The sequence below is a fragment of the Malaya genurostris genome, chromosome 3, assembly GCF_030247185.1.
Source record: "Malaya genurostris strain Urasoe2022 chromosome 3, Malgen_1.1, whole genome shotgun sequence".
Classification (NCBI taxonomy): Eukaryota; Metazoa; Arthropoda; class Insecta; order Diptera; family Culicidae; genus Malaya; species Malaya genurostris.
Window position 1 is genome coordinate 90,697,689 of NC_080572.1, and position 22,924 is coordinate 90,720,612.

A 22,924-nucleotide genomic window follows, 5' to 3' on the forward strand; every position below is an offset into this window, starting at 1 on the left:
ACTGTTATTGTATTACATTTATTTACGTTTACTGTCTTGTTATTTCTGTAACACATGTCTGAGACCTTCTAAATAATTATGTATCTGTTTTTGATTCCGGGAGGGGCCAGGGCCTCCCTCTGGGTACGTGACTGCTTACGAGACATTAAAGTAAATGGAAGTAACAAAATATTCTGTGCGATATGTTTACATATATTTACTTCGTTCCAAACTTGCATTGTTGCTAGGGATTTTTAACGTCCTTTTCCAATGTGTATCGACGCTTATTAACGGTGGGTCAACAACATTGCATTTTTACTAATGTCGTTTTCGTTTTAAGTTACACTACACCGGTGTAGCAAAAACTGCACTAAAACCAAATAAAAATTATAATACGGAATACTTCGACAAATTTTCAAGGACACATTTTGCATCGTGCGGTACACTGTCATGATACACTGTCAGAGTGACAATGTACTTTAACGAGTTTTCTATAAAACTAGCAACACTGAAGGGTAAGAACAAGTTCACCATAGTTACTGTTTCATTCGTAACCGAATGTTCGAAGTGAGCACACGCGTTTTTTTTAACAATCGACATCGGTAAGACGAAGGTGCCTATCACAGCAGAGGCTGTAGTATAGGCATTAAATAAAAGTGATAAGAAGTAGCATCCCCGCAAGTGAGTTCTGTCTGTGCACCGGTTTTGTATCGGTATCGACAGTAGACGCTATTGTGCTATCCTCGGGCAGCAGTTATTTCTATTGTTTGCTACCCGCATCGCAGCAGCCAAATCCTGAGTCAAGGTCACGCTGAAGCACAACGAAGGAGTGAAGGAGCAACTCACCTAACAGCTTACCGTGACATACTGTTAAGTATTTTCTCAAACTTTTTCTTTCAACTTTTACTATTCATATATTTTCTTTTCATTTTATTTCTTTCTTTCTCATTTCAAGTGCGGGAGACTTCTTTACTCCCGCACTTTAAATATGAATATTGATGACAGTGGGGGTGTCTCGGAGGAGGGCGAAGCTGAACGAATGAACGAAGAACATTTAGAGGCTGAGTTTGCTTCCGAGATGCCATCTACCCCTCCTATGCCATCTCCCCCTCCGATACCATCTCCCTCTCCAATGCCATCTCCCTCTCCGATGCCTCCATCTCCCTCTAAGATATTGCCTGCTCGCCAAAAAGTTTACCAGGACGATGGCTCGAGGGGTCCGTGGGTGGTATACTTCCGGCCCAAATTAAAGTCTCTCAGAGTTTTAAATATTGCTCGGGACCTGGAAAAACATTTCTCGGCAATAAAAACAATAGATAAGGTTTCGCCAAACAAGTTACGCGTTGTTGTGTCCGACCTGAAGCAAGCAAACGAGATTGCTACCAGCGAGTTGTTCACGAAGGAGTACCGCGTGTACGTCCCGTCTCATGTGGTGGAGATCGACGGTGTGGTTCGTGACGAAAGTCTGACAATCGACGATCTGATGAAGGACGGGGTAGGCCGTTTCAAAAACCCCGACCTTCAATCAGTGAAAATTTTGGAGTGCAAGCAATTGCACTCCAAATCGATAGATGGTAAATTTTACCAATCGGACTCATTTCGCGTGACTTTTGCCGGATCTGCACTTCCAAATTATTTGGTAGTGAGTGGAGTTCGTCTACCTGTTCGGCTGTATGTACCGCGGGTAATGCATTGTACAAGCTGCAAACAGCTAGGTCATACGGCAACCTATTGTTGCAACAAACTGCGATGCGGCAAATGCGGAGAGGCCCATGAGGACGATCTCTGCAGAAGAGCAGTGGAAAAGTGTTGCTACTGCGGGGAGAATCCTCATGATCTTTCGGTGTGCCCTACGTACATACAGCGTGCGGAGAAATTGAAGCGATCCGTGAAAGAACGTTCCAAACGTTCTTATGCGGAAATCTTAAAAAGAACCACTCCATCGACCCCTGAGAACCCGTTTGCAATCTTGCCAGTTGAAGAGGATACCTCTGACGACCCAGGCGAAGGACCTTCCTACACACAGGTTGAAGGAAGCAGGAAAAGACAAAATCTGGCTTCTCCCAAGCTTCCTCGTAAAGGCCTCAGACTGTCCTCTTCGTCACAAAAGAACCAAACGGAAACAAAAAGTGCTGACTCAAAACCGAAGCAAACACCTCCTGGGTTCAAAAAACTTAGGGATGATAAGGAGTACCCAGCACTTCCTGGGGCATCAAAAAACCCGAATGACCCCAAAGCACAACCAGAAAATCCAACAAACGCTGGATTATTGAAATTTTCTGATATCGTGGACTGGATATTAACAGCCTTCAATATTACTGATCCTCTGAAAAGCTTCCTAACTGCTCTACTGCCAACAGTAAGGACATTCTTAAAACAGTTGACTGAACAATGGCCCCTCCTTGCAGCGATCGTATCTTTTGATGGATAATTTACCACTGAGAATCGAAGATATGATCATTGTGCTTCAGTGGAATTGCAGAAGTATCATCCCAAAACTTGATTCTTTCAAACACTTAATACATACTCATAATTGCGATGTATTCTCCTTGAGTGAAACTTGGCTTACTTCTAACATCAACCTCGACTTCCATAATTTTAACATAATCCGCCTGGACCGAGAAGACTCTTATGGAGGGGTACTTTTAGGGATTAAAAAGTGCTATTCATTTTATCGTATTAACCTCCCCTCGACACCGGGAATTGAAGTTGTTGCTTGCCAAATTAATATTAAAGGCAAAGATCTATGTATAGCTTCTATCTACATTCCTCCCAGAGTCTCGATAGGGCATCGTCGGCTTGCAGACATCATAGAACTTCTTCCTTCATCGCGGCTGGTTTTAGGGGACTTTAACTCGCATGGTACAGGATGGGGCTGCTTATATGATGATAATCGTTCTTCGTTAATCCAAGATCTGTGTGACAACTTCAATTTGACAATTCTAAACACGGGAGAAATGACACGGAACCCTAGACCGCCAGCACAACCAAGTGCGCTGGATTTATCCCTTTGCTCGACTTCGCTACAGTTAGATTGCAAGTGGAAGGTAATCTGTGATCCTCACGGTAGCGATCACTTGCCGATCATAGTTTCTATCACCAACCGTGGAAGACCATCGGAAACAATCAATGTTTCGTACGATTTCACACGAAACATTGATTGGAAACGTTACGCGAGCTCGATATCTGAGAAACTAGAAACATCACAGGAGCTTCCTCCGGAGGAAGAGTATACATTTTTGGCTGGCTTGATTCTTGACACCGCAATTCAAGCTCAGACGAAACGAGTACCTAGCGCGCAAACTAGTATGCGTTCTCCCAACCCATGGTGGGACAAAGAGTGCTCAGAGCTGAAAACGAAAAAAGCTTCAGCCTTCATCTCGTTTAGAAGGAACGGAACTCCAGATAATTATCGGAAATACGCGGCGTTAGAATTTCAAATGAAAAGTCTGATTAAAGCTAAGAAACGCGGTTACTGGCGAAGGTTTGTTGACGGATTAACGAGAGAAACAGCAATGAGCACTCTTTGGAATACGGCCCGTCGCATGCGCAATCGAAATCACGCGAACGAAAGCGAGGAATATTCTAACCGCTGGATATTTGATTTCGCTAAGAAAGTATGTCCTGATTCTGTTCCGGAACAGAAGATATCCCGCGTCGCGACATTGAATACAAACGAAACACCGTTTTCGATGGTAGAGTTCTCACTTGCGCTCTTGTCGTGTAACAATAGAGCCCCGGGGTTAGACAGAATTAAATTCAACTTGTTGAAAAATCTGCCCGACTCTGCCAAAAGGCGCTTGTTGAATTTATTCAACAAGTTCCTCGAGGGTAATATTGTCCCACACGAATGGAGAGAAGTGAGAGTTATTACTATTCAAAAACCTGGAAAACCAGCCTCCGATCACAATTCGTATCGGCCGATTGCTATGCTTTCCTGTATTCGGAAATTGTTGGAGAAAATGATTCTCTTCCGTCTAGACAATTGGGTCGAAACAAATGGATTGCTTTCAGGTACACAATTTGGGTTCCGCAGGGGCAAAGGAACGAACGATTGTCTAGCGTTGCTCTCAACAGAAATTCAAATGGCATTTGCTCGTAAAGAACAAATGGCATCAGTTTTCCTCGACATCAAGGGGGCATTCGATTCAGTTTCCATTAACGTTCTATCTGAGAAGTTGCATCAGCATGGTCTTTCACCAGTTTTGAACAACTTTTTATATAATCTATTGTCCGAGAAACACATGCATTTTGAGCATGGTGATTTGACGACAAAGCGATTCAGTTACATGGGTCTTCCTCAGGGCTCATGCTTAAGCCCCCTTTTATACAACTTTTACGTAAATAACATTGATGAATGTATCAACACATCTTGCACGCTAAGACAACTTGCCGACGACAGTGTTGTGTCTATTATAGGACCCAAAGCTGCCGATCTCCAAGGACCATTGCAAGATACCCTCGACAACTTGTCGACATGGGCTTTTCAAATGGGTATCGAGTTCTCTACGGAGAAAACTGAGCTGGTTGTATTTTCAAGGAAGCGAGAACCTGCGCAATTACAGCTTCAACTAGGGGGTGAAATCATAGCTCAGGTTTTCACATTTAAATATCTCGGGGTCTGGTTCGATTCCAAAGGTACCTGGGGATGTCACATTAGGTATTTGAAACGAAAATGCCTACAGAGAATCAATTTCCTTCGTACAATAACCGGAACTTGGTGGGGCTCTCACCCAGGAGACCTGATCAGGTTGTACAAAACGACGATATTGTCAGTAATGGAATATGGATGTTTCTGTTTCCGCTCCGCTACGAATATTCATTTCATTAAACTGGAAAGAATTCAGTATCGTTGTTTACGTATTGCCTTGGGTTGCATGCAATCAACCCATACGATGAGTCTTGAAGTGCTGGCGGGCGTCTTACCGTTGAAAAACAGGTTCTGGGATCTCTCATATCGACTGCTAATCCGATGGTGATAGAAAACTTTGAAAAGCTCGTCGAGCTTAATTCACAAACCCGTTTTATGTCCTTGTATTTTGACTACATGGCTCAGAATATAAATCCTTCTTCGTTTGTTCCCAATCGTGTTCATTTTGTGGATACTTCTAATTCTACTGTGTTTTTCGACACATCCATGAAAGAAGAAATTTGTGGAATCCCGGATCCTGTACGCCCTCAAGAGATCCCAAAAATTTTTAATAATAAATTTAAAGAAGTCGACTGTAACAAAATGTTTTACACTGACGGATCATATCTAGACGGGTCCACTGGCTTCGGTATATTCAATGTAAATTTCACCGCTTCCTATAAACTCAGTGATCCAGCTTCAGTTTACGTCGCAGAACTAGCTGCAATTCAGTATACCCTTGAGATCATTGACACTCTGCCCACAGATCACTACTTCATTGTATCGGACAGTCTCAGTTCCATTGAGGCTCTCCGTTCAGTGAAGCCTGGAAAGCACTCACCGTATTTCCTGGGGAAAATACGGGAACAATTGAGTGCTTTATCTGCAAAATCATACCAGATTACCTTGGTTTGGGTCCCCTCACATTGTTCCATACGGGGCAATGAGAGGGCGGACTCGTTAGCCAAGGTGGGCGCACTAGAAGGTGATATCTATGAAAGACCAATCTGCTTCAATGAATTTTTCAGTTGCTGTCGTCAGAAAACTCTAGCTAGCTGGCAGAATACATGGAATAGTGGAACTCTGGGACGATGGTTACACTCAATAATCCCACAGGTATCGACGAAAGCTTGGTTCCGGGGGTTAGACGTGAGCCGAGACTTTATTCGTGTAATGTCAAGGCTCATGTCTAATCATTATATGTTCAGCGCGCATCTCCGTCGTGTGGGGCTCGCTGAGAGTGGTGTCTGCGTTTGCGGTGAGGGTTATCATGACATCGAACATGTTGTTTGGACATGTGTCGAGTATTGTGATGCCAGGTCCCAACTCATAGGTTCCCTTCGGGCCCGAGGTATACCACCCTTCGTACCAGTCCGCGACGTCTTGGCAACTCGAAATCTTCCTTATATGACTCTCATCTATAACTTCTTGAAAACTATCAATGCTCAAATTTAGTGCTCTCCCTATCTCTTTCTCGTCTACAGCTCTACCCCACTCTTCTTTACGTTGCTGGAAGTATGGCCTGTGTAAACGATGCTTCGGAGCATGCACCTGCCTTGAACTGACTGAGTTGCTGGAAGCTACCCAAAAACGTCACATCAACGTCAGAACACACCAACGAAGCATCCCAATCCAGAATAATCTCTTCATTGCTACAAGCTGAAAAACATGAAGATTCATCGAACGCAAAATGTGTCTAAAAGATGTATGCCACAAACCAATGATGTATTCAAATTTCAATTCAATACTGTGTAGGTTCCACCCTCCCTATGTCCCCTTACTAACTGGGGAGTATGCCGCCCCGTAATACGGCATCCCTTTCTCTCTCCCTAACAACAAGACAATCGGCCACGTTAAGCTAAAGCAAATGAGCCTAATAAAAATTTTATTTGAAAAAAAAAATAGTTACTGTTTATTATAGTGAAAAATAAATAAACAAACAGTTTATATCTGATAATCAAGATCACAAGCGAAATGTAAGTTAAACAATAATCTAGAATGGTTAGGCCACCATGAATATTATACTAGCTGTATTGATATTTGTAGATCGTGGGTGTTTGTGTTCATTTTTCATCTTTTGTGCTAGTGCCGGTGATATTTAGACTGTTGCAGTTCAATACAGCAACGATAAACATAAACAAACTAGTTTGTTTTGCACCGTAGTAACTAGCATAAAGCGTTGCCAGAAACGATCTCCTTCCACATTTTCAAACTATCGCAATGAAAGGGAGTAATTTGCTAGGCTTACTTGTTCAGGCTGTGAACCAAACATTGGCGGTTCGTTTGTATGGGACTTAGGGGTATTATTATTTGTATTTGCTAAAACCGTTCGTTTTTACCAATTGCACTACACCAGTGCTACACTTTTTCTGCACCGATACCACTGGTGTAGCACACATCAAAAGTTCGGTGTAGCTCTGTGCAATGGAATCGTTTATTGTAGTCAAGGGTTACTGTTCATGTTTTCATCATTTTTGTTCGTTTATTCATGCCATGGTGTAGCACTGCACCGGTGTAGTGTAGTTTGAAAACGAAAACGACATAAGTTCACTGGTTCACGATTACTACTCTAAACTACTTTTGCTACTCAATCTCAAGCTGTTTGTATAAAGCTATCAATCTATCCGTTGAACCGAGATCATCAACATCATGCCCAAAGACGAAGCTGCCGCTTAAAAATTCAGATCCGCGATTTTCGCCCTTCTTTGAAACAGTCATGATTTGGTTGGTTTAGTTCACTTTCGATGCGTTCCTTCTGTTGTGTTTTTTTGCGGTTTTTGCTTATTGCCTAATGACATTTGTGTTCAATTGTTTCCCCGTTGAATTTTCATTCATATCTGGAATTGTGTAATTGATTGCTCCAATTCAGCAACAACAGTGAAATGCCGGCTGATCTTTTGGGATATGCATACGCCGCAACGGTAGCCGCCGGAGGGGTTATTGGCTACGTAAAAGCAGGTATGCTTTGATAGAATACCGGTTTTAGCACTTAATAACATATTTTTCTTGTGTGAGAAGCTTCTGTACCATCGCTTGCCGCCGGGTTAACATTTGGAGCTATTCTCGGGTATGGAGCATTTCTTACTTCGCAACAAACTCCACAACCATTGCTACAGGTTAGTGCTTCTTTGGTACTAGCCGCCATGATGGGCTCTCGATGGGCTCGGTCCGGTAAGTTCATGCCCCCTGGAATCATTTGTGTCATATCAAGTGTCATGCTAGCCCGTGGCCTGTTATTTCACAATCGCTATCTACCTTTAATTGGAAAAACTGATTAAATTGGTTAATGACAGAGTCTATCAAACATATGATGAATCAGCATTGCTGAGGTAAAGGTATTTAGGTAGTTGATAAGTCGATTGATTTCCGCAAATAAATTATCTGGTTTTTTGTATACGTATTTTAGATTTGAAAGAAAAATATATCATTGGTTTTATTATGACACAATCTCATCAACACGGTTTAGCAATATATACCTAGATTAAAAATATGACAATGAAAAAACGCTCAAAGGAACAATTCAAAACTGCAATATTTATCAAATTCGTGGTTTAACTTGAGTATTTAAGAGGTAATAAAAATGTTTCACGATTGGTGTATTACAAGTCGGAAACTTTTAAGTTGCTTAAATTTATATGTTACTGTACTTCTAAACAGCGAGAAAGTTGTTATATACTTTCAGGTGTCATCAAGTTCCACTTGCCCTTAGTAGCACGAATGTTTTTGTATGCGAATTATCAATGTAATGCGGTATTTTAAGCAAAATTTTTAAAGTTATGCGTTTTACCTTTTTTTATAAATATAAAAAATAGATATAGAGTTCGCTCAAACTATAGAAAAATTTTCCGAGGCCCGGAGGGCCGAGTGTATATACTAATCGATTCAGCTCGACGAACTGAGCAAATGTCCGTGTGTGGGTGTTGTCAACAAAGTGGTCGAGATCTCAGATATGATTGGACCGATTTTGATCAAACTAGTCGCAAATGAAAGGTTTCCCCGTTTTCCTGAACGCTATTAAATGAGATCGGATGTTTACTTTTTGAGTTATATGAATTTTCACGTCAAAATTTTCAGTTCATTGACAATATCTATCACAATTGACATTAAAAACAGAATGTTTTTTAGATTCCGCACGGTAATAGCTAACCAACAAGCCAAAGATTGTCAAAATCCGTTCATTTTTAACGGAGATATCGTTATTTTTGTGTAAGCGACTTTTCGCCTTATTCCAGAAGTAGGAGTTTTGAGCGCTGTATGATAAAGCGATACTTGTAGGCAAAGTGAAACACGATTTTTTATACTGTTACATGCAATTTTTTTTAAGTACCAAAATCTGTGTACAATATCCTTTTTCATGACATTTTGCCTCGGATCGATTTTAGCACGGTTCGTTTTTGGCAACATATTCGTTCGAATATGACATTTGTAAACCAGATGTTGGCAAAGATGGCAGCATTTTCGAGTTGAAAACAATTCCTTAATTATATTGATGTAAACTTCTTACAGTAATAAATGATGGAAGGACAGAACACCCATGTACCATTCGAATCAGTTCGTCGAGATCAGCAAATGCTTGTGTGACAATTAAAATTTTGTTCAATTTTCTCGAAGATGGCTCAATTGTTTTCTACAAACTCAGATTCATATGAAAAGTCGTGTATTCCAAAACAAGGTTTCTGAACTTCATTTCGATCCAATTTCTGGTTCCGGAACTACAGGAGGATATGTGAAACGAAATTTAAATAATGTAACTCATTTTTGTCGTGGGTAGCTGAACCGATCTAAGATTCAAACAAAAGGTCTTAAGATCGTATGAAAAATCTTGCTTTTTAGTCAGATTCGACTTCCGGTTTAGGAGATACAGGGTGATTAGTATAAAATGTCCTTTTTACATAAATTATTCAGGTTTGTCGGGTTTGCAAATTTGGATAGTCGATAACCAAATAAACTTATTTCAGTTTTAGCGGTATTCAATTTTCGATCCGGAAGTTACCCACAAATTCAATTCGCACTACGATTTCTCAAATATGTCTACACTGATTTTTAAATTTTTTTAATCGAATGTAAACTGACTTCGGTTACACCGATTTTCGAACTCCGGTCCCGGTGTCAAATCGTTTTTCAAAGCTCAATCATTTTCTCAAAAAAGGCCAAGCCGAATTTCGTAAACAAAAGTTCAAATTAAAAAACGTATAGTACTATGCAAAATTGATGAGTTTTATCCGATTCCAGCTTGCGATTTGGGAATTACAAAGTGATGAGTTTTTAAAATTCAAACCGATATAGAAGAAGACAATATTAAAAAGCTTCAAAGTTGGACTCAAAGCTATTGCAATTTATTCCTCATATTAATTTATGGCCATACAAACCGTTTTGGGTTATGCTGGTTCCTGAATACCGGCACTGGAAGCCGCAAATAATGACGAAAAACTCTAAAGTGGAACTTACTTTGACATCTCATGGAATGTTCTATCGATTGTCACACGTTTAGAATCAAATTCGATCCGATTTGTAGTTCCGACATTACAGGGTAATGAGTGATTAAAATTTTAAACTGCCGCCTGAAACGGCGATCATTGAAATAATGTCATGAGAACTAAAACACCGAAAAATAGTAATTGAAAACTTAAAAATCATGCGGATTAGGCACTCTATTTTTTTTAGATGAGTATCCCACATTACTTTTTTATAAAATCGTTTTCCTATCCTGCCAATTCGAGAGTATGAAGCTTTTCACTAGCTCTTTATCAACTACAAAAGCAAGGTCGTCACTTTGAAACTGAAGTTGAAATTAACAGAACTTTACCATTCTTCGAGATTAGTTAAATTTGTGTCCATTGTAGGTTTAGTGAGCAAAAAGGAAAGGTTCCTTTGTAGTTTGTCACGGCGTAGCGAAAAAGCAAAGTCAGACATTACATATTCCTTTTGTGGAATTTTGCCTTTCTGTTTCAACACCTATTCTTAGGCATTCAGCACCATTGCATGGCTAGTATTACGATGCTACTTACACAAAGAATCCTTCCAAGGTTGGGGCACGAACATATGACAACTGGCTTGTAAGACCAGTGCCCTAAGCATTAAACCGTCAACCCGGGTAAAAATGATAGAGAAAGCTGTACGTAATTTGGCGACCAGTCCAGTAAGTGCTTATGACAACAGCGGCGACTTTTAACAAATTTTTACTCGCATGTATAGCATGCTTTACTCAATTTTTTAAAGAAATTTGTATGGAAGTTTTCCATTATCCGCGCGCTTGTACATACCCAAGGTAATTGTTAATCTAGGTAAATGTACCTAACTATGGTATATATAACTAAGGTAGACATACCAAGCTTTGAGTGAACCGTTGGAACGAAGCTTTTACAGAGTTGTATGCAAGAAGCCACCGCCTCGAACTGGTCATTGGACGATTCGGACTATATTACCTCGGTGGTTTTTCACCACGGAGGATGCCTTGCCCTCGCAATTAAATCCATGTTTCAATAGAAAACTAAGGTATAGTGACTAGTTTTACTGTGACCGGCCAAATGGGTGGATTACAGGATTTTTTGTCAGAGTCCGCCGAGCCATTGTAATCATTGTAAGATTTGTACAGCAAACGCCATTGAGGTATATTTTTTTGCACCCGGATAACGGAAAAGTACCGTTTGTTCTAGCTCGTACGCCGTTCTGTATATTAGTAGGTAGGGTAAGGGCTCCCTATTTCATCTCATTTGTAAGGACGTCGCCTTCAAACCCCGATTTAGCCACTAAAATCACTGTAATTATTTCATATTACTGATTCATTCGCTTTGCTCCACGTTGAAAATTGATTCACATCTCTTAAAAATTTAACTAATATTTATAAAACAGCTAAAAACACTAATGATGTTTTCACTACTCTGCTCCTAATTTCATCTCAATGGATTTTTATTCATCCTATCGTTGATCTTTTATTCATCCTATAAATTAGCAATGGCGACAGCAATCAAAACAAAATATTCCACTATTACACTTTCACCCGCATACGCATGGCTGCCAGATGGCTGACTAAACGCTGCCAGCTATCAAAAATATGGCTGGGCAGACATTCTGGTGACCGACTGCCTCACCGCTGCCTGATATACTACTCAAACGATACAACCGTACCCACCAGGATTTTTCCACATTATTATTATTGGTAAAAAATTTACTCGTTGAATTATCTAATTAATGGGGCAATGGCTTACGGAGATCTAAAGAACTATCTTTTAACATCATTTTATTAGTGAAAACAGATAGAACAGATATAGACTTTCTATGCAAAGTAATACATATTTTCTATGAAAATACCTGGCATCTCTGTGCACAGCCGATGAAACACACGCACAATTCACAGCTTTATGTTGGCGTATAGAGGAATGAAACCAGTGCTACTAGATTTGCCACAATGGTTATTTCATTAGTATTTAACACGTTCTTTCTGGTAATATTCGAAGCTGAAACAGTTTTATTGAAATATTAATATCAATAATATAATTAAACTAATGTCACGGATAAAAAAAAACATACTTTTTGATGATAATTTGAAGAAGATAAACAATTTTTGTTTTGTAACATTATGAGATAACTTGGCAGCTTTGCGAAACCAAATGAGATGAAAACAAAGCGCAATCAAGTGAACGAAGTGAAAAACTTTCATCTCATATTTTTGAAGACTTTTATTGCTTGTCGGGTAATTTTTGAAGTTTTTAATCGTTAAATAAACAAGTGGCAAGTGAACATAACTAATTATGAAGTCATCCAGCATTCAATGGTAGTGTAATTGTGCGAAATAGTGATCACGTTTTGAGACGAATCGATTAGTAGATAATCAGAAACATGACGAACTGTAAATCTTGAGACGAAAATGTGTCCTAAATTGAAAAGTGAGTTTATTTTTTATGAAAAAAAACTATCACCGAAGAATTTAAAACCATTTCTTTCAATAGGAAAGTGTGACAATAGCTTTTCAAATCATTTTAAAACATTTCACAGTTTGCTTTCGGTAGGTTGTAAAATATTATTAAAGTTCAAAGTTGTGAGGTGAAGAGATGAGATGGAAATAGGAGCTCAGATGAAATAGGGAGCCGTTGCCCTAGATGGTATAAGAAAAGCTCGGATCGTGTGCTTCTTGCAATTTTATTTTTTTGACACCGATTTGATGGCACAGCAACTAAGGCTATATTGCCAGTTAATTTTCGTTTATAGTCCAATGGACTTTCTTTTCACTGGACTACAAGCGAAAATCTCGCTGTGTGGCTGCGTCGAGTCGTCAAAGTACAGATGAAAATTCTTTCTTGCGAAATAATCAATTTTCTCCGGACTAACACAATGCAACGTGCTCACCCGTTAAGAGTTTCGCCGGAAGTCGCTTATATGTATCGACAGTGAAAATCCCGTTTGAGTCTTTCTGCGAGTTTTGTGCTTCTTATGATACATGATTTGTTTGGCTTAGTTCGTTTTCAATGCGTTCCTTCAGTTATGTTATTGCTGGCATCCGTACTCAATCATTATCTCGTTCAATTTTAGAAATCATTTTCAACAGAAATTAATAGCGTTTGTAAATGACGATTGTGTAATTTAATTAAACAAGAACAGTGAAATGTCGGTGGATCGTTTAGGATACGCATACGCTGCAACCGTAGCTATCGGAGGTGTTATAGGCTACGTGATAGCAGGTGTGCTTATGTAGAACGCGGGTTGGGTATTTAATGATATATTTTTCTTGTGTTAAAAGCTTCTGTACCGTCGCTTGCTGCTGGATTGTTATTTGGAGCCATTCTGGGCTATGGAGCATTCCTTACTTCGCAACAACCTCCTCGACCTTTGCTGCAGATTAGTGTTTCCTTAGTACTAGCCGGCATGATGGGTTTTCGGTGGGCCCGGTCCGGAAATTTTATCCCCTCTGGAATCATATGCGTCATATCATGTAGCATGCTAGCCCGTGGCCTGATATTAAAACTGACAAAATAAGTTTAAGTAACAGCTCTATAACATATATGATGAAACAGTTCAGCTCAGGTAAAGGTAATCAGGTAGTTGATAAGCGATTTGATTAAAATAAATACAGTATCTTGTTCTTTTTTTGTAAAACAGAGATTAGTCTTGAAAGAAACGTCTCTTGTGGATGGATTTTTCTGGCCCGTACCCAGGATTTCGTTTCGGGGGGGTCTTCAGATAAAAAAAAATGTTACTGAAGATCAAATAAAATTTGTGACTGTCCTTCCAGGTCCACAATACTTTACTGTCGTCGTTGGGGAGGATTTGAGCGATGCTGACAGGTCAATTCAAGTGGAAAAATTCGGTCGAAAGGTACTGGTATGGCAAGCAATATGTTCCTGTGGTTTGAAGTTAATCATTTTTTACACAACCGGAACTATAAATGCCGAAATCTATCGATTTGAGTGTCTCCAGAAGAGCTTGCTGCCTTTATATAAGAAGCATAGTACACCTCCACTGTTTTGGCCGGATTTAGCGTCGGCTCACTATGCCAAAACCACTCTCAATTGGCTTGCGGAAAAGGGTATAAATTTCGTTGAGAAAAATATCAATCCACCAAATTGTCCTCAGCTTCGACCCATCGAACGTTACTGGGCAATCGTGAACTTGATGAAGAGCGTTCGATCAAAAGTTCGAAAATTCGTGAAGGAATAACTTAAATTTCATCCGGTTTCCATTATGCTCAAGTTTAACCTCGTACAATAAAGGACCAATTTTTAGTTTGAATAAAATAGTGTTTTTTGTCATAATTTTAAAGAAAAATTTGTGGATAGTTTATTTTCGATACACTCCTTAATATAAACTAACTTGATAAGTTGCACAATCAGTATGATAATACGGGACAGCAACTTAACGTGCGTGATGGGTTAGTCGATGCCTTTCACGCAGCCTACCTGGGTTCTTTCCCCAATCCGGCACATAGGGTCAGAAAGTTTTTCTGGCCCGAATAGTTGAATGACCTTAAGGTTTAAACCTCTATAATTGAAACAAAAAAACTTAACGTGCTAGTTGGGGTAATACTGTGGCATCGACGAAACAGAAGCCATCCTCCAATCACAATTGCTGAGCCGACTCCGGTTCATAGATGGGTATTGGAATCGTCGGTTCCAGGAGAACTTTATTCACCAGGGAACTCCCCGTCAGAAAAGGCTAGATCGATCGTCGGGGACTAGCTGAGTAGTCACCACAACGCTAAATCGATCGCGTGAATTTTGTTAGTCGCGTCGGTGTCGGGAAACTTCCTTTGTCGGAGAACTCTCCGTTTGTGTAGTCTAGATCCTCCGTCGATGACTAGATGAGTAGCATTGGCTAGGATCGCCGGGGTGTGAAAGGACCGGAAGTCGTCTTTTCTTTCGATTCGGAAAGGCATAGGTTCCGGGAAAAAATTTTTAATTTACATTCCAATAAATGGAGAATTTGGCACTTCTGATGGAAACATTCAAAACAAGGGCTGAAACACAAATAACTGCAAAGAGTATGTTACCAGTATGTGAGTCCGTTTCCCCTATATAATCGCCTATAGTTATGCAATGCACAGGGAAGAAGATATTCGTCATTTCTAATCACATGTTTTCTCTTGAGTAATGGTGACCCTCGCTGTTAGAATCAAAAGACATAAGATCCATTTATGTAAATAATCTTTATTAATCTTTTTTTTATTTTACACATTACAAAAATCAATCGTTCAAAATCTGAAACGATCCTTTTTTTGCTATAAGCTAACACAATGAAATTCTTCACCGTACCGTTGTATTTCACATTTGTTCGATTTTGAGACACATATTTATTTAGATTAAGGAATCGAAACATGGTAATAAATGTTAACTTGTGTAGATGCTTTCGGTTTCCAAATTACAATATGCCTTGTGCTTACTGTAACGTTATGGAATGATATGAACATACATATATTACTATCTCAATTTGGAAACGAAAAACCTGCTATGAAACAATAACAAAAAACAGCTTCACACCAAATTGGTTTTAATGTATAAAATTCTTAGAACGATATTGCTCCCGAATGATGAATGTGGGCTCTCTCATAGCATGCACCGGCACGCAAAACCTTGCTATAACTTAGAACGAATGAAAGGTACTAAAGCTATCGAATGGATCTTTGATTATTTATCTCGGTGAAGGTGGTGTGATGGCTTTGATTTGTCCGTGTGATGGTGTGTTGGAAAGTTTTCAATGAAATGCATGACGCACGATCCTTCGAAGTTGCCAGGATCGTCGATGAATTCCTTATTTAGCTAAAAATAAAGCCCCAAACCGTTGCTACCAACTTATACACCACTAGAAGCACAATCACCTTGACGGCTTGGTGCAGCCAGTATAGACTGAAATGGATCAAGAGGAGTAACAATAATTAGCGAACGAGTGTAGGAAACGTTGGATACGATTGACCTACCGATTCCACCGGACGAGAGCCTCCGGAACGGTATCGAGCGGATCTTTCATCAGGTACTGTCGAATGCCGCAGAAGTACTGCTCCAGGAAGAAGTCCCAGTTTATTTGACGCATGTCGAAAAAGAATTCCTTCTGATCAGCCAGAGACAATTTTTGCCACAGTGCATTTTTGTTCTCCATTTTGAATTCCCACTGGCGCATGGAAAAGTACTCGATCACATCCATGAAGCGGTGGATTTTCTTGTAAGTGCGCATCAGCCTGTTAGATAGAACCAAGAGAAAACGGGAAAATATGAGCTGAATATGCATGACTCTTTGGAAGACTTCTTCCGGATTTCAATTCAATTCTAAGTGACGAAATTTAAAATTTTTGTACTCGAAACAAGATCTAAAATCATCCAAGAAAATTGTTGACTGACCGTGGCTTCCGTCCGATGAAAAGTGCGATCACGTCGAAAAATATCGCTGGCGCGTAGTGCAGGAACAACACTGCCAGGAAGTGCATGAATCTATTAGGATTGTTATAGTAGCACAGGTACCAGATCGATTTCATCGTGGGGTACATCGAACCGAACTTGATGGTGGTATAGGTAAAGTCATTCCAAGTGATGCAGTTGCACTTTTCCGTGCAGAAATTGTATACTGGAATTTCCGGGTCGGGCATGATTTCTCTGAAATAAACATTACATGAATGCGCTGTACCGATTGATGTGAAATTTAAACGGTTTCTTACTTTTGGAATCGTTCGGCAATGTCCCAGGCGGCGGAGATAATTCCATTGACACATAGATCCACCGGCACCATGTTGGCCACTTTGGATGGATCCGCTCGTAGTGTTCTAAGCACACCCGTTCCAGCACCAGCAATCACTCCTGTTGGACCGTAAAAATTATCGATCCATCCCGGCACCGGTTCCTGGTATGTGGCGATGACTGTAAAAATGAACGAAAAAAAAAAAATATCGGTAATTCACTGTCTCTCTCATTGGATGACCTAATTGAATAGTAACTTTCGATGGAAATTCACTTTCAGCTCGCGTACGCCGGGCCATAATCAGACAGCTCTGATCAACCTTTCAAGGAGGTTTAAAATATCGTTTGCTCCACGTCCGAAGAGGACGACACTCATGCGTTCTTTTTAGGTGGAAACGCTCACGACGAAAAATGGCTTATACATTCATTACTGTATGTATGCACCATGCTTCAAGTAAATGCATAACAAATTAATCAATTCAAAAGTCAATTTGAATTAGCAGAACCATCAGATTGGCGGACTATCCGTAGCACAATACTAAAATCTGTCATATGGAATAAAACTAAAAAGCCGACAATACAGCTTACTAACAAATCATTCGTATTCAGTCAACATTAATATGCACAACGCGTAAATCATCACGGTGCAATTGAAGTCGCTTTCGTCGTCGATTTTGGCTAGTCCGCACGTCCGCTGTCGAAATTACCTGTGGCTAGAATAAATAGAGTCCGGCGGGGGCACGGGAGAACTGGTCTCGCGACACATACGTGAAACCCCGTCGAATAATTGTGTTAGAGGCCATTGCCTGGCTCCAGCAGTACCTGCCTCAGTAGAGTCAAGTTGATCGCTGTCCGTGAGTTTTGGCACCTGCGCAGGGGTGATACGGTAAACTTGACATTTGTCTATGAATCGGCTATACGTGAAACTTTCTGCCAATGATTTTCGGATATGCAAATGGTGTCCTCCAATGCGGAGATAGCCAATAAAAGTGTTCAGTGTTTGAAAAGTCGTTGATAAATTGCGACTCGTTGAAAATTTCTAATGACATCGTTGAGATGTATGAGGATTGAACCTCATAGATTCAACAAATTTCGGCGATATGACCGTCACTTTTGGATTAATACTTTGGTATTGCTGTGATTGTGTTTTCATCAACTAATTTGATTTGTTCAGGAAGCATTAATAGGAATGCTAAATAGTTCTTCCTGAAAAATCGATAAAACGATCTGCCTAACTTCTAAAAGTGCATAGTGATCAGTTTTACGGTGCAGTCCACAACCTGATCGGGCTAGTTGAATTATCCTAGATGTCTTATAAAGACTGTCCCAGAAAGTATGGACGCAACCAAAAACCGCTACCATTTCGCAATGGATCAGAATCTGTCAATTTTTATGGCTGCGTTCTGTTGTTTACACTCTTCTCTAACCACTTGTGCAGTTGTTTATTCGTTTTCATTAGTTCGTTTCGAAATGCGTGGACTTTCAGCAGAACAACGTCAAAAAATTGTGTACAAATGATGCACAGAACGCGGACTGTCACTAAGAAAGATAGGAAAAATGGAAGGAGTAAGTGAAAAAGCTGTGCGAAATGCAATCAGGAAGTTCGGTGAGGATAACACCTTTGAGGATAAACCGAAAAAGGGTTGAAAAAAGGTCCTGCTAACGCTCAGTTGGATAAACGTATACTGAAGGCGTTCGAGCAAAAGAAGGAGGTTTCAGTTCGGGATAGGGGCACTTCGAAGTCAAATGTTCTTCGTGCTAAAGAACGTTTGAATCTTCGAACCTATAAGAAGCAGAAACGTAGTCCGAATCAAGAAGCATCGATCAGGCCAAGGGTTCGAAAGCTGTACAATACGATTCTTGCTTGAAATTTGAAATGCATAATCACGGACGACGAAACCTACGTGAAACTCGATTTGGTAAGAAAGCTATGGTCTGGCAAGCAATTTGTAGCTGCGGTAAGATTTCGAAAACCTTCATCACCACTGCTTCAATGAACAGCGAAATATTCATCAATGAATGTTTACAAAAACGACTTCTACCCATGATTCGAAGCCACCAGGATCCTGTTGTCTTCTGGCCAGATCTTGCTTCTTGCCACTACTCGAAATCAACGGTGAAATGGTATACTACCAAAATGTCACTTTCGTACCAAAAGACATGAATCCACCAAATTGCCCTCAACTTCGACCAATTGAAGAATTTTGGGCATTAATGAAGGCACATCTTAGGAAACATGTCTCGGCAGCCGAAACCATTCAACAGTTCGAAAAAGATTGGAAAAAAGTGTTAATGAGGAACGTTTGCAAGAAGGTGCGCCAGCTAGTCTACAATGGCTAAGTAGCAAATGTTGAGAATAATATTCTGTTGTTGTAGTCTAATATTATCAGTATATCGAATAAAATATCTTGTGAATTATTTACAGCGAAATCAAAGTGCGTCCATACTTTCGGGGACAGTCTTTACATTCAATTGTTTCTAAGTACCAAAAAGACTGTGTAGAGCATAATTTTTCCAGACATTTTGCCTCGGACCGATTTCAGTACGGTTGGTTTTTGGCAACATAATTGTTCGAATATGATATATGTAAATCAGATAATGGCAAAGATGGCAGCATTTTCGAGTTGAAAACAATTCCATAATTATGTTGATTTAAACTATTTACAGCAATAAATGCTGGAAGAACATAACACCCATGTATCATTCGAATCAGTTCGTCGAGATCAGCAAATATGTGACCAATAATTTAATGCAATTATCTCGGAGATGATTCAACCGTTTTCTGTAAACTCAGATTCATATGAAAATTCGTATACTCCCAAACAAGGATGGCTGAACCGATCTAAGCTTCAAATGAAATCTAAGAACCATCAAAGATTTAAATGAAAGGTCTTAAAATCCTATAAAACATCTTGCTTTTTAGTCAGATTCGACATCCGGTTTAGGAGATACAGGGTGATTAGTATAAAATGTCCATTTCACCTGAATTATTCAGATTTGTCGGGTTTGCAAATTCGGATAGTCGATAACCAAATAAACTTATTTCAGTTTTAGCTGTGTTCAGTTTTCGATATTGAAGGTACCCAAAAATTTAATTCGCGCTACGATTTCTCAAAGATGTCTATACTGATTTTCAAAAATTTTGAATCAAATTTAAACTATTCTTCGGCTACACCGATTTTAGAATTCCGGTTCCGGCACCCGGAATCGTTCCTCAAAGCTCAATCGTTTTCTCGAAAAAGGCCAAATCAAATTTCATAAACAAAAAATTCAAATTAAAAGACTTATGGTCGCATACAAATTTGCTGAATTTTATCCGATTCCGTCCTCCGATTCTGGAAATAGTTTTTAAAACTCGAACCGATATAGTAAAGCTTCAAAGTTGGACTCCAAACTACTGCAATTTGTTCATCATATTAATTTATGGCCATACGAGCTGTTTTGGCATCTAATGGAATGTTCACTCGATTGTCACACGTTTAGATTTAAATTCGATCCGATTTGCATGATGATTAAAATCGCAAACTGCCGCTTAAATTTCAAATAGAATAAAATTGAAATCGACAGTTCTAAGTATTTTGTCAGTAGAACTGAGTCATTGAAAATTAAAAATCTGTTTTAATCCACCTAGTGGTGTAATGATGCCTTTCTCATGTATAATATTGTGGTATTCTATTCAAAAGTTTTCTCTTCGATTTTTGAAAGAAACCAATAGATTGTCTGTGCATTAACTAGTATAACATACAGAATAAAACAGTGCTTTGATTGCTTAGGGCATCCTTAAGAAAACGAAGTGGGTTCACTATTATATGCACTTCCGGCACCGGAACCCGAGAACCGGCATAATCAAAGTCGGTTCGTGCGGCCACCAACTAACATGACATACAAACTCTACTAGTACGCACTCTAAATTACGATTTAAATGTTTGTTATATCCGAAAATATGCAGTAATTTTTGGTAGGACCATAAGACCTTTCAATTGACCATAAAATTGGGAATAACGGTTTAGAGTACAGTTTATAACATTTTTTACGGTTTTTGTTCCGCCAGTTTAAGTTACGGTGTACAATATTGAACACACTTTACCCTATAACTCCGGAACCGGAAGTCGGATCCGGATGAAATTCAGGAATTCCGGGACCACGAGACCTTTCATTTGAATTTAAGTTTGTCAAAATCGGTTCAGCCATCTCCGCGAAAACCAAGTGACATTATTTGACACATACGCACACACACACATACATACACTCACACACAGACATTGCTCAGCTCGATGAACTGAGTCGAATGGTATATGACACTTTTCACTAGTCGGTTTTTCAAGTGATTGCATAACCTTTCAATATGAGAAAGGCAAAAATACACAAATTATGTAATAAAATGCAGAAATTAACAGAATTACATGTAATTTTGTGAAAATATTTGCTTCCTTTGAAGTCAAAATTCAAATAAGAATCTGAGAACATATTACTAGTGCCAATCTGAATGATTTGATATTAAAAAAAGGTTATCGCGATAGATGTTAAGTTTCAACAACTGTAAATCTAAATATTGTACAGGCTGTTGAAAAAAAGCTCTTTTATGTGAACGCGTATCTTTAGGGGCTGAAGCCAGTAGGTCGCGTATAACCACGTGCCTCGCTCTGCGCGTATTACATTTTTCTCCATTCTCTCTCTCGCAAACGTGCAAAATGACTCTCGATGGGCCGGGTGGCCAAGAAAGTTTTGATATTTTCGGTTACAAGTTTGACTATATCACATAAAATCCAATAAAGCTACAGTTCGTTTGAAAGCCTTTCTGAGACGATTTTATTTCTTTCTCATTTTTCGTTATCGGTTACCAGGAAACTGGAGCAGAAAAAATGGCGCGTTCATTGAAATCGACTTACCTTCACAAAAATAACATTCACTTCATTTTTATGGCGACAACACTTATGTGTTTATGCACTAATCGCATCTAAATTAAATTATCTAGGCATTGTCAGGATAGATTTTTGATGCCTGCTTTTGAAGGCGAGATATTCATAGAACAAGTTCAAAGTTATCGTTTTCAGCTATGCAATTCTTTTTTCAGAAAAAAGACTTCCCCGACCGATAAAGTCAATGAATCATTCTGATATTTTCACAGAATATTCTAAACTAATTTTCTAAGAGATTGTCAGTTGGGTTTTTTTTTATATTCGTCACCGTTTCTGAGAAAATCAGATTTGAAGCGAAAAAATAACCCTCTGAAACACCCTGAAACACACTGGCCTCAACCCTTAAAAAATCATTTATTGAGAATTCCACGTATCATATTGAAATACAAAAATACGTATCGAATATTTTTGAATTCTTATTCGAAAGAAATAGTTTGATGTAAATTTTGTTGTTTGCTGAATATATCAATATTCATAACGGTAATAAATGCTTAAATAATTTAAACGTATTCTCAAATTCTTTCGATATAGACGTTTGTTCCTAAGAATATCATACTGAAACACCTATCGGAAGCAACCTGATTGATTTGGCTTCTAATGAAGTTGTTAATTGTTTCACTTTTCGGTCAACAAGTCAAAGACCGCGGAAATAAATTTCCAACTAACTGTATCACAACCTGTCAAATTCAAAAATTCATCAAATCCGTCGACGCAGGTTCATGGGCGCTGTAATCCGTTAGGCCACACAATCAAGCCATTGCAACCTTCAAATGTCAGCTTTCGGTGGCTAAAAAGTTGCTCATAAACGTGTTGTATTCGTTTGATGAATTTTGCTTGTTTTGGATAAACCACATCTGAAACATAGACCGAATGATGGAGCAATGACGATTAGCACGAACAGGATAGCGACCGGATTTGTCACTTTTCACAAGGAAGTATTGTGCAAAACCTGTTGCTTTTAGCAAACGCAAACCATATTTCATAATGTTTGCTCACGATGAAATTCGGGGCGACCTTTATCGTGTTTATTTCTATCCTTTTTGGAACATGGTAGTAGTTTATTGATGATTAGCGACTGTGAGATCTGGTTTCCTTCGTAAAATCACGATGAGTTTGCAGTTTTAGAATTATCCCTGTAGCGAAAAACAAAAAAAAAAGAAACTCGAAGTTCAGTTTCGCTTCGGTACCGATCGTTCGGATTGACTTTTATTTTTGGAGGTCAGCTCTATCTCCTTAAA

The 22,924-nt window shown here is 39.3% G+C and overlaps 2 protein-coding genes across 3 annotated transcripts in view; one reads left to right on the forward strand and one right to left on the reverse strand.

Moving 5' to 3' along the window:
• The first annotated feature begins 7,398 nt into the window (after window positions 1–7,398).
• On the forward strand, window positions 7,399–8,003 carry LOC131436545 (transmembrane protein 14 homolog). Its single transcript, XM_058605307.1, has 2 exons — window positions 7,399–7,567; window positions 7,628–8,003. The coding sequence occupies exons 1-2, from the start codon at window positions 7,492–7,494 to the stop codon at window positions 7,885–7,887; spliced, it is 336 nt and encodes a 111-aa protein (XP_058461290.1). The 5' UTR covers window positions 7,399–7,491; the 3' UTR covers window positions 7,888–8,003.
• Window positions 8,004–15,235: 7,232 nt separating this feature from the next.
• LOC131435339 (fatty acyl-CoA reductase wat-like) overlaps window positions 15,236–22,924 on the reverse strand; it is a 112,784-nt gene continuing 105,095 nt past the window's right edge. For both annotated transcript variants that reach the window (XM_058603112.1, XM_058603111.1), the window contains exons 7-10: window positions 16,749–16,947; window positions 16,435–16,686; window positions 16,017–16,274; window positions 15,236–15,945 (exon numbers count right to left, since the gene is read on the reverse strand). In XM_058603112.1, coding sequence (XP_058459095.1) covers window positions 15,855–15,945; window positions 16,017–16,274; window positions 16,435–16,686; window positions 16,749–16,947 — 800 coding nt within the window. In that variant the 3' untranslated portion in view covers window positions 15,236–15,854. The remainder of the gene's footprint in view (window positions 15,946–16,016; window positions 16,275–16,434; window positions 16,687–16,748; window positions 16,948–22,924) is intronic.

What these genes read in the sequence shown, in the direction of transcription:
- LOC131436545 (XM_058605307.1), top strand. Translation starts at nt 7,492, where the DNA reads ATGCCGGCTGATCTTTTGGGATATGCATACGCCGCAACGGTAGCCGCC. An exon ending in TATTGGCTACGTAAAAGCAG is followed by an intron (nt 7,568 to 7,627) that starts GTATGCTTTGAT and finishes TTGTGTGAGAAG; the next exon opens with CTTCTGTACCATCGCTTGCC.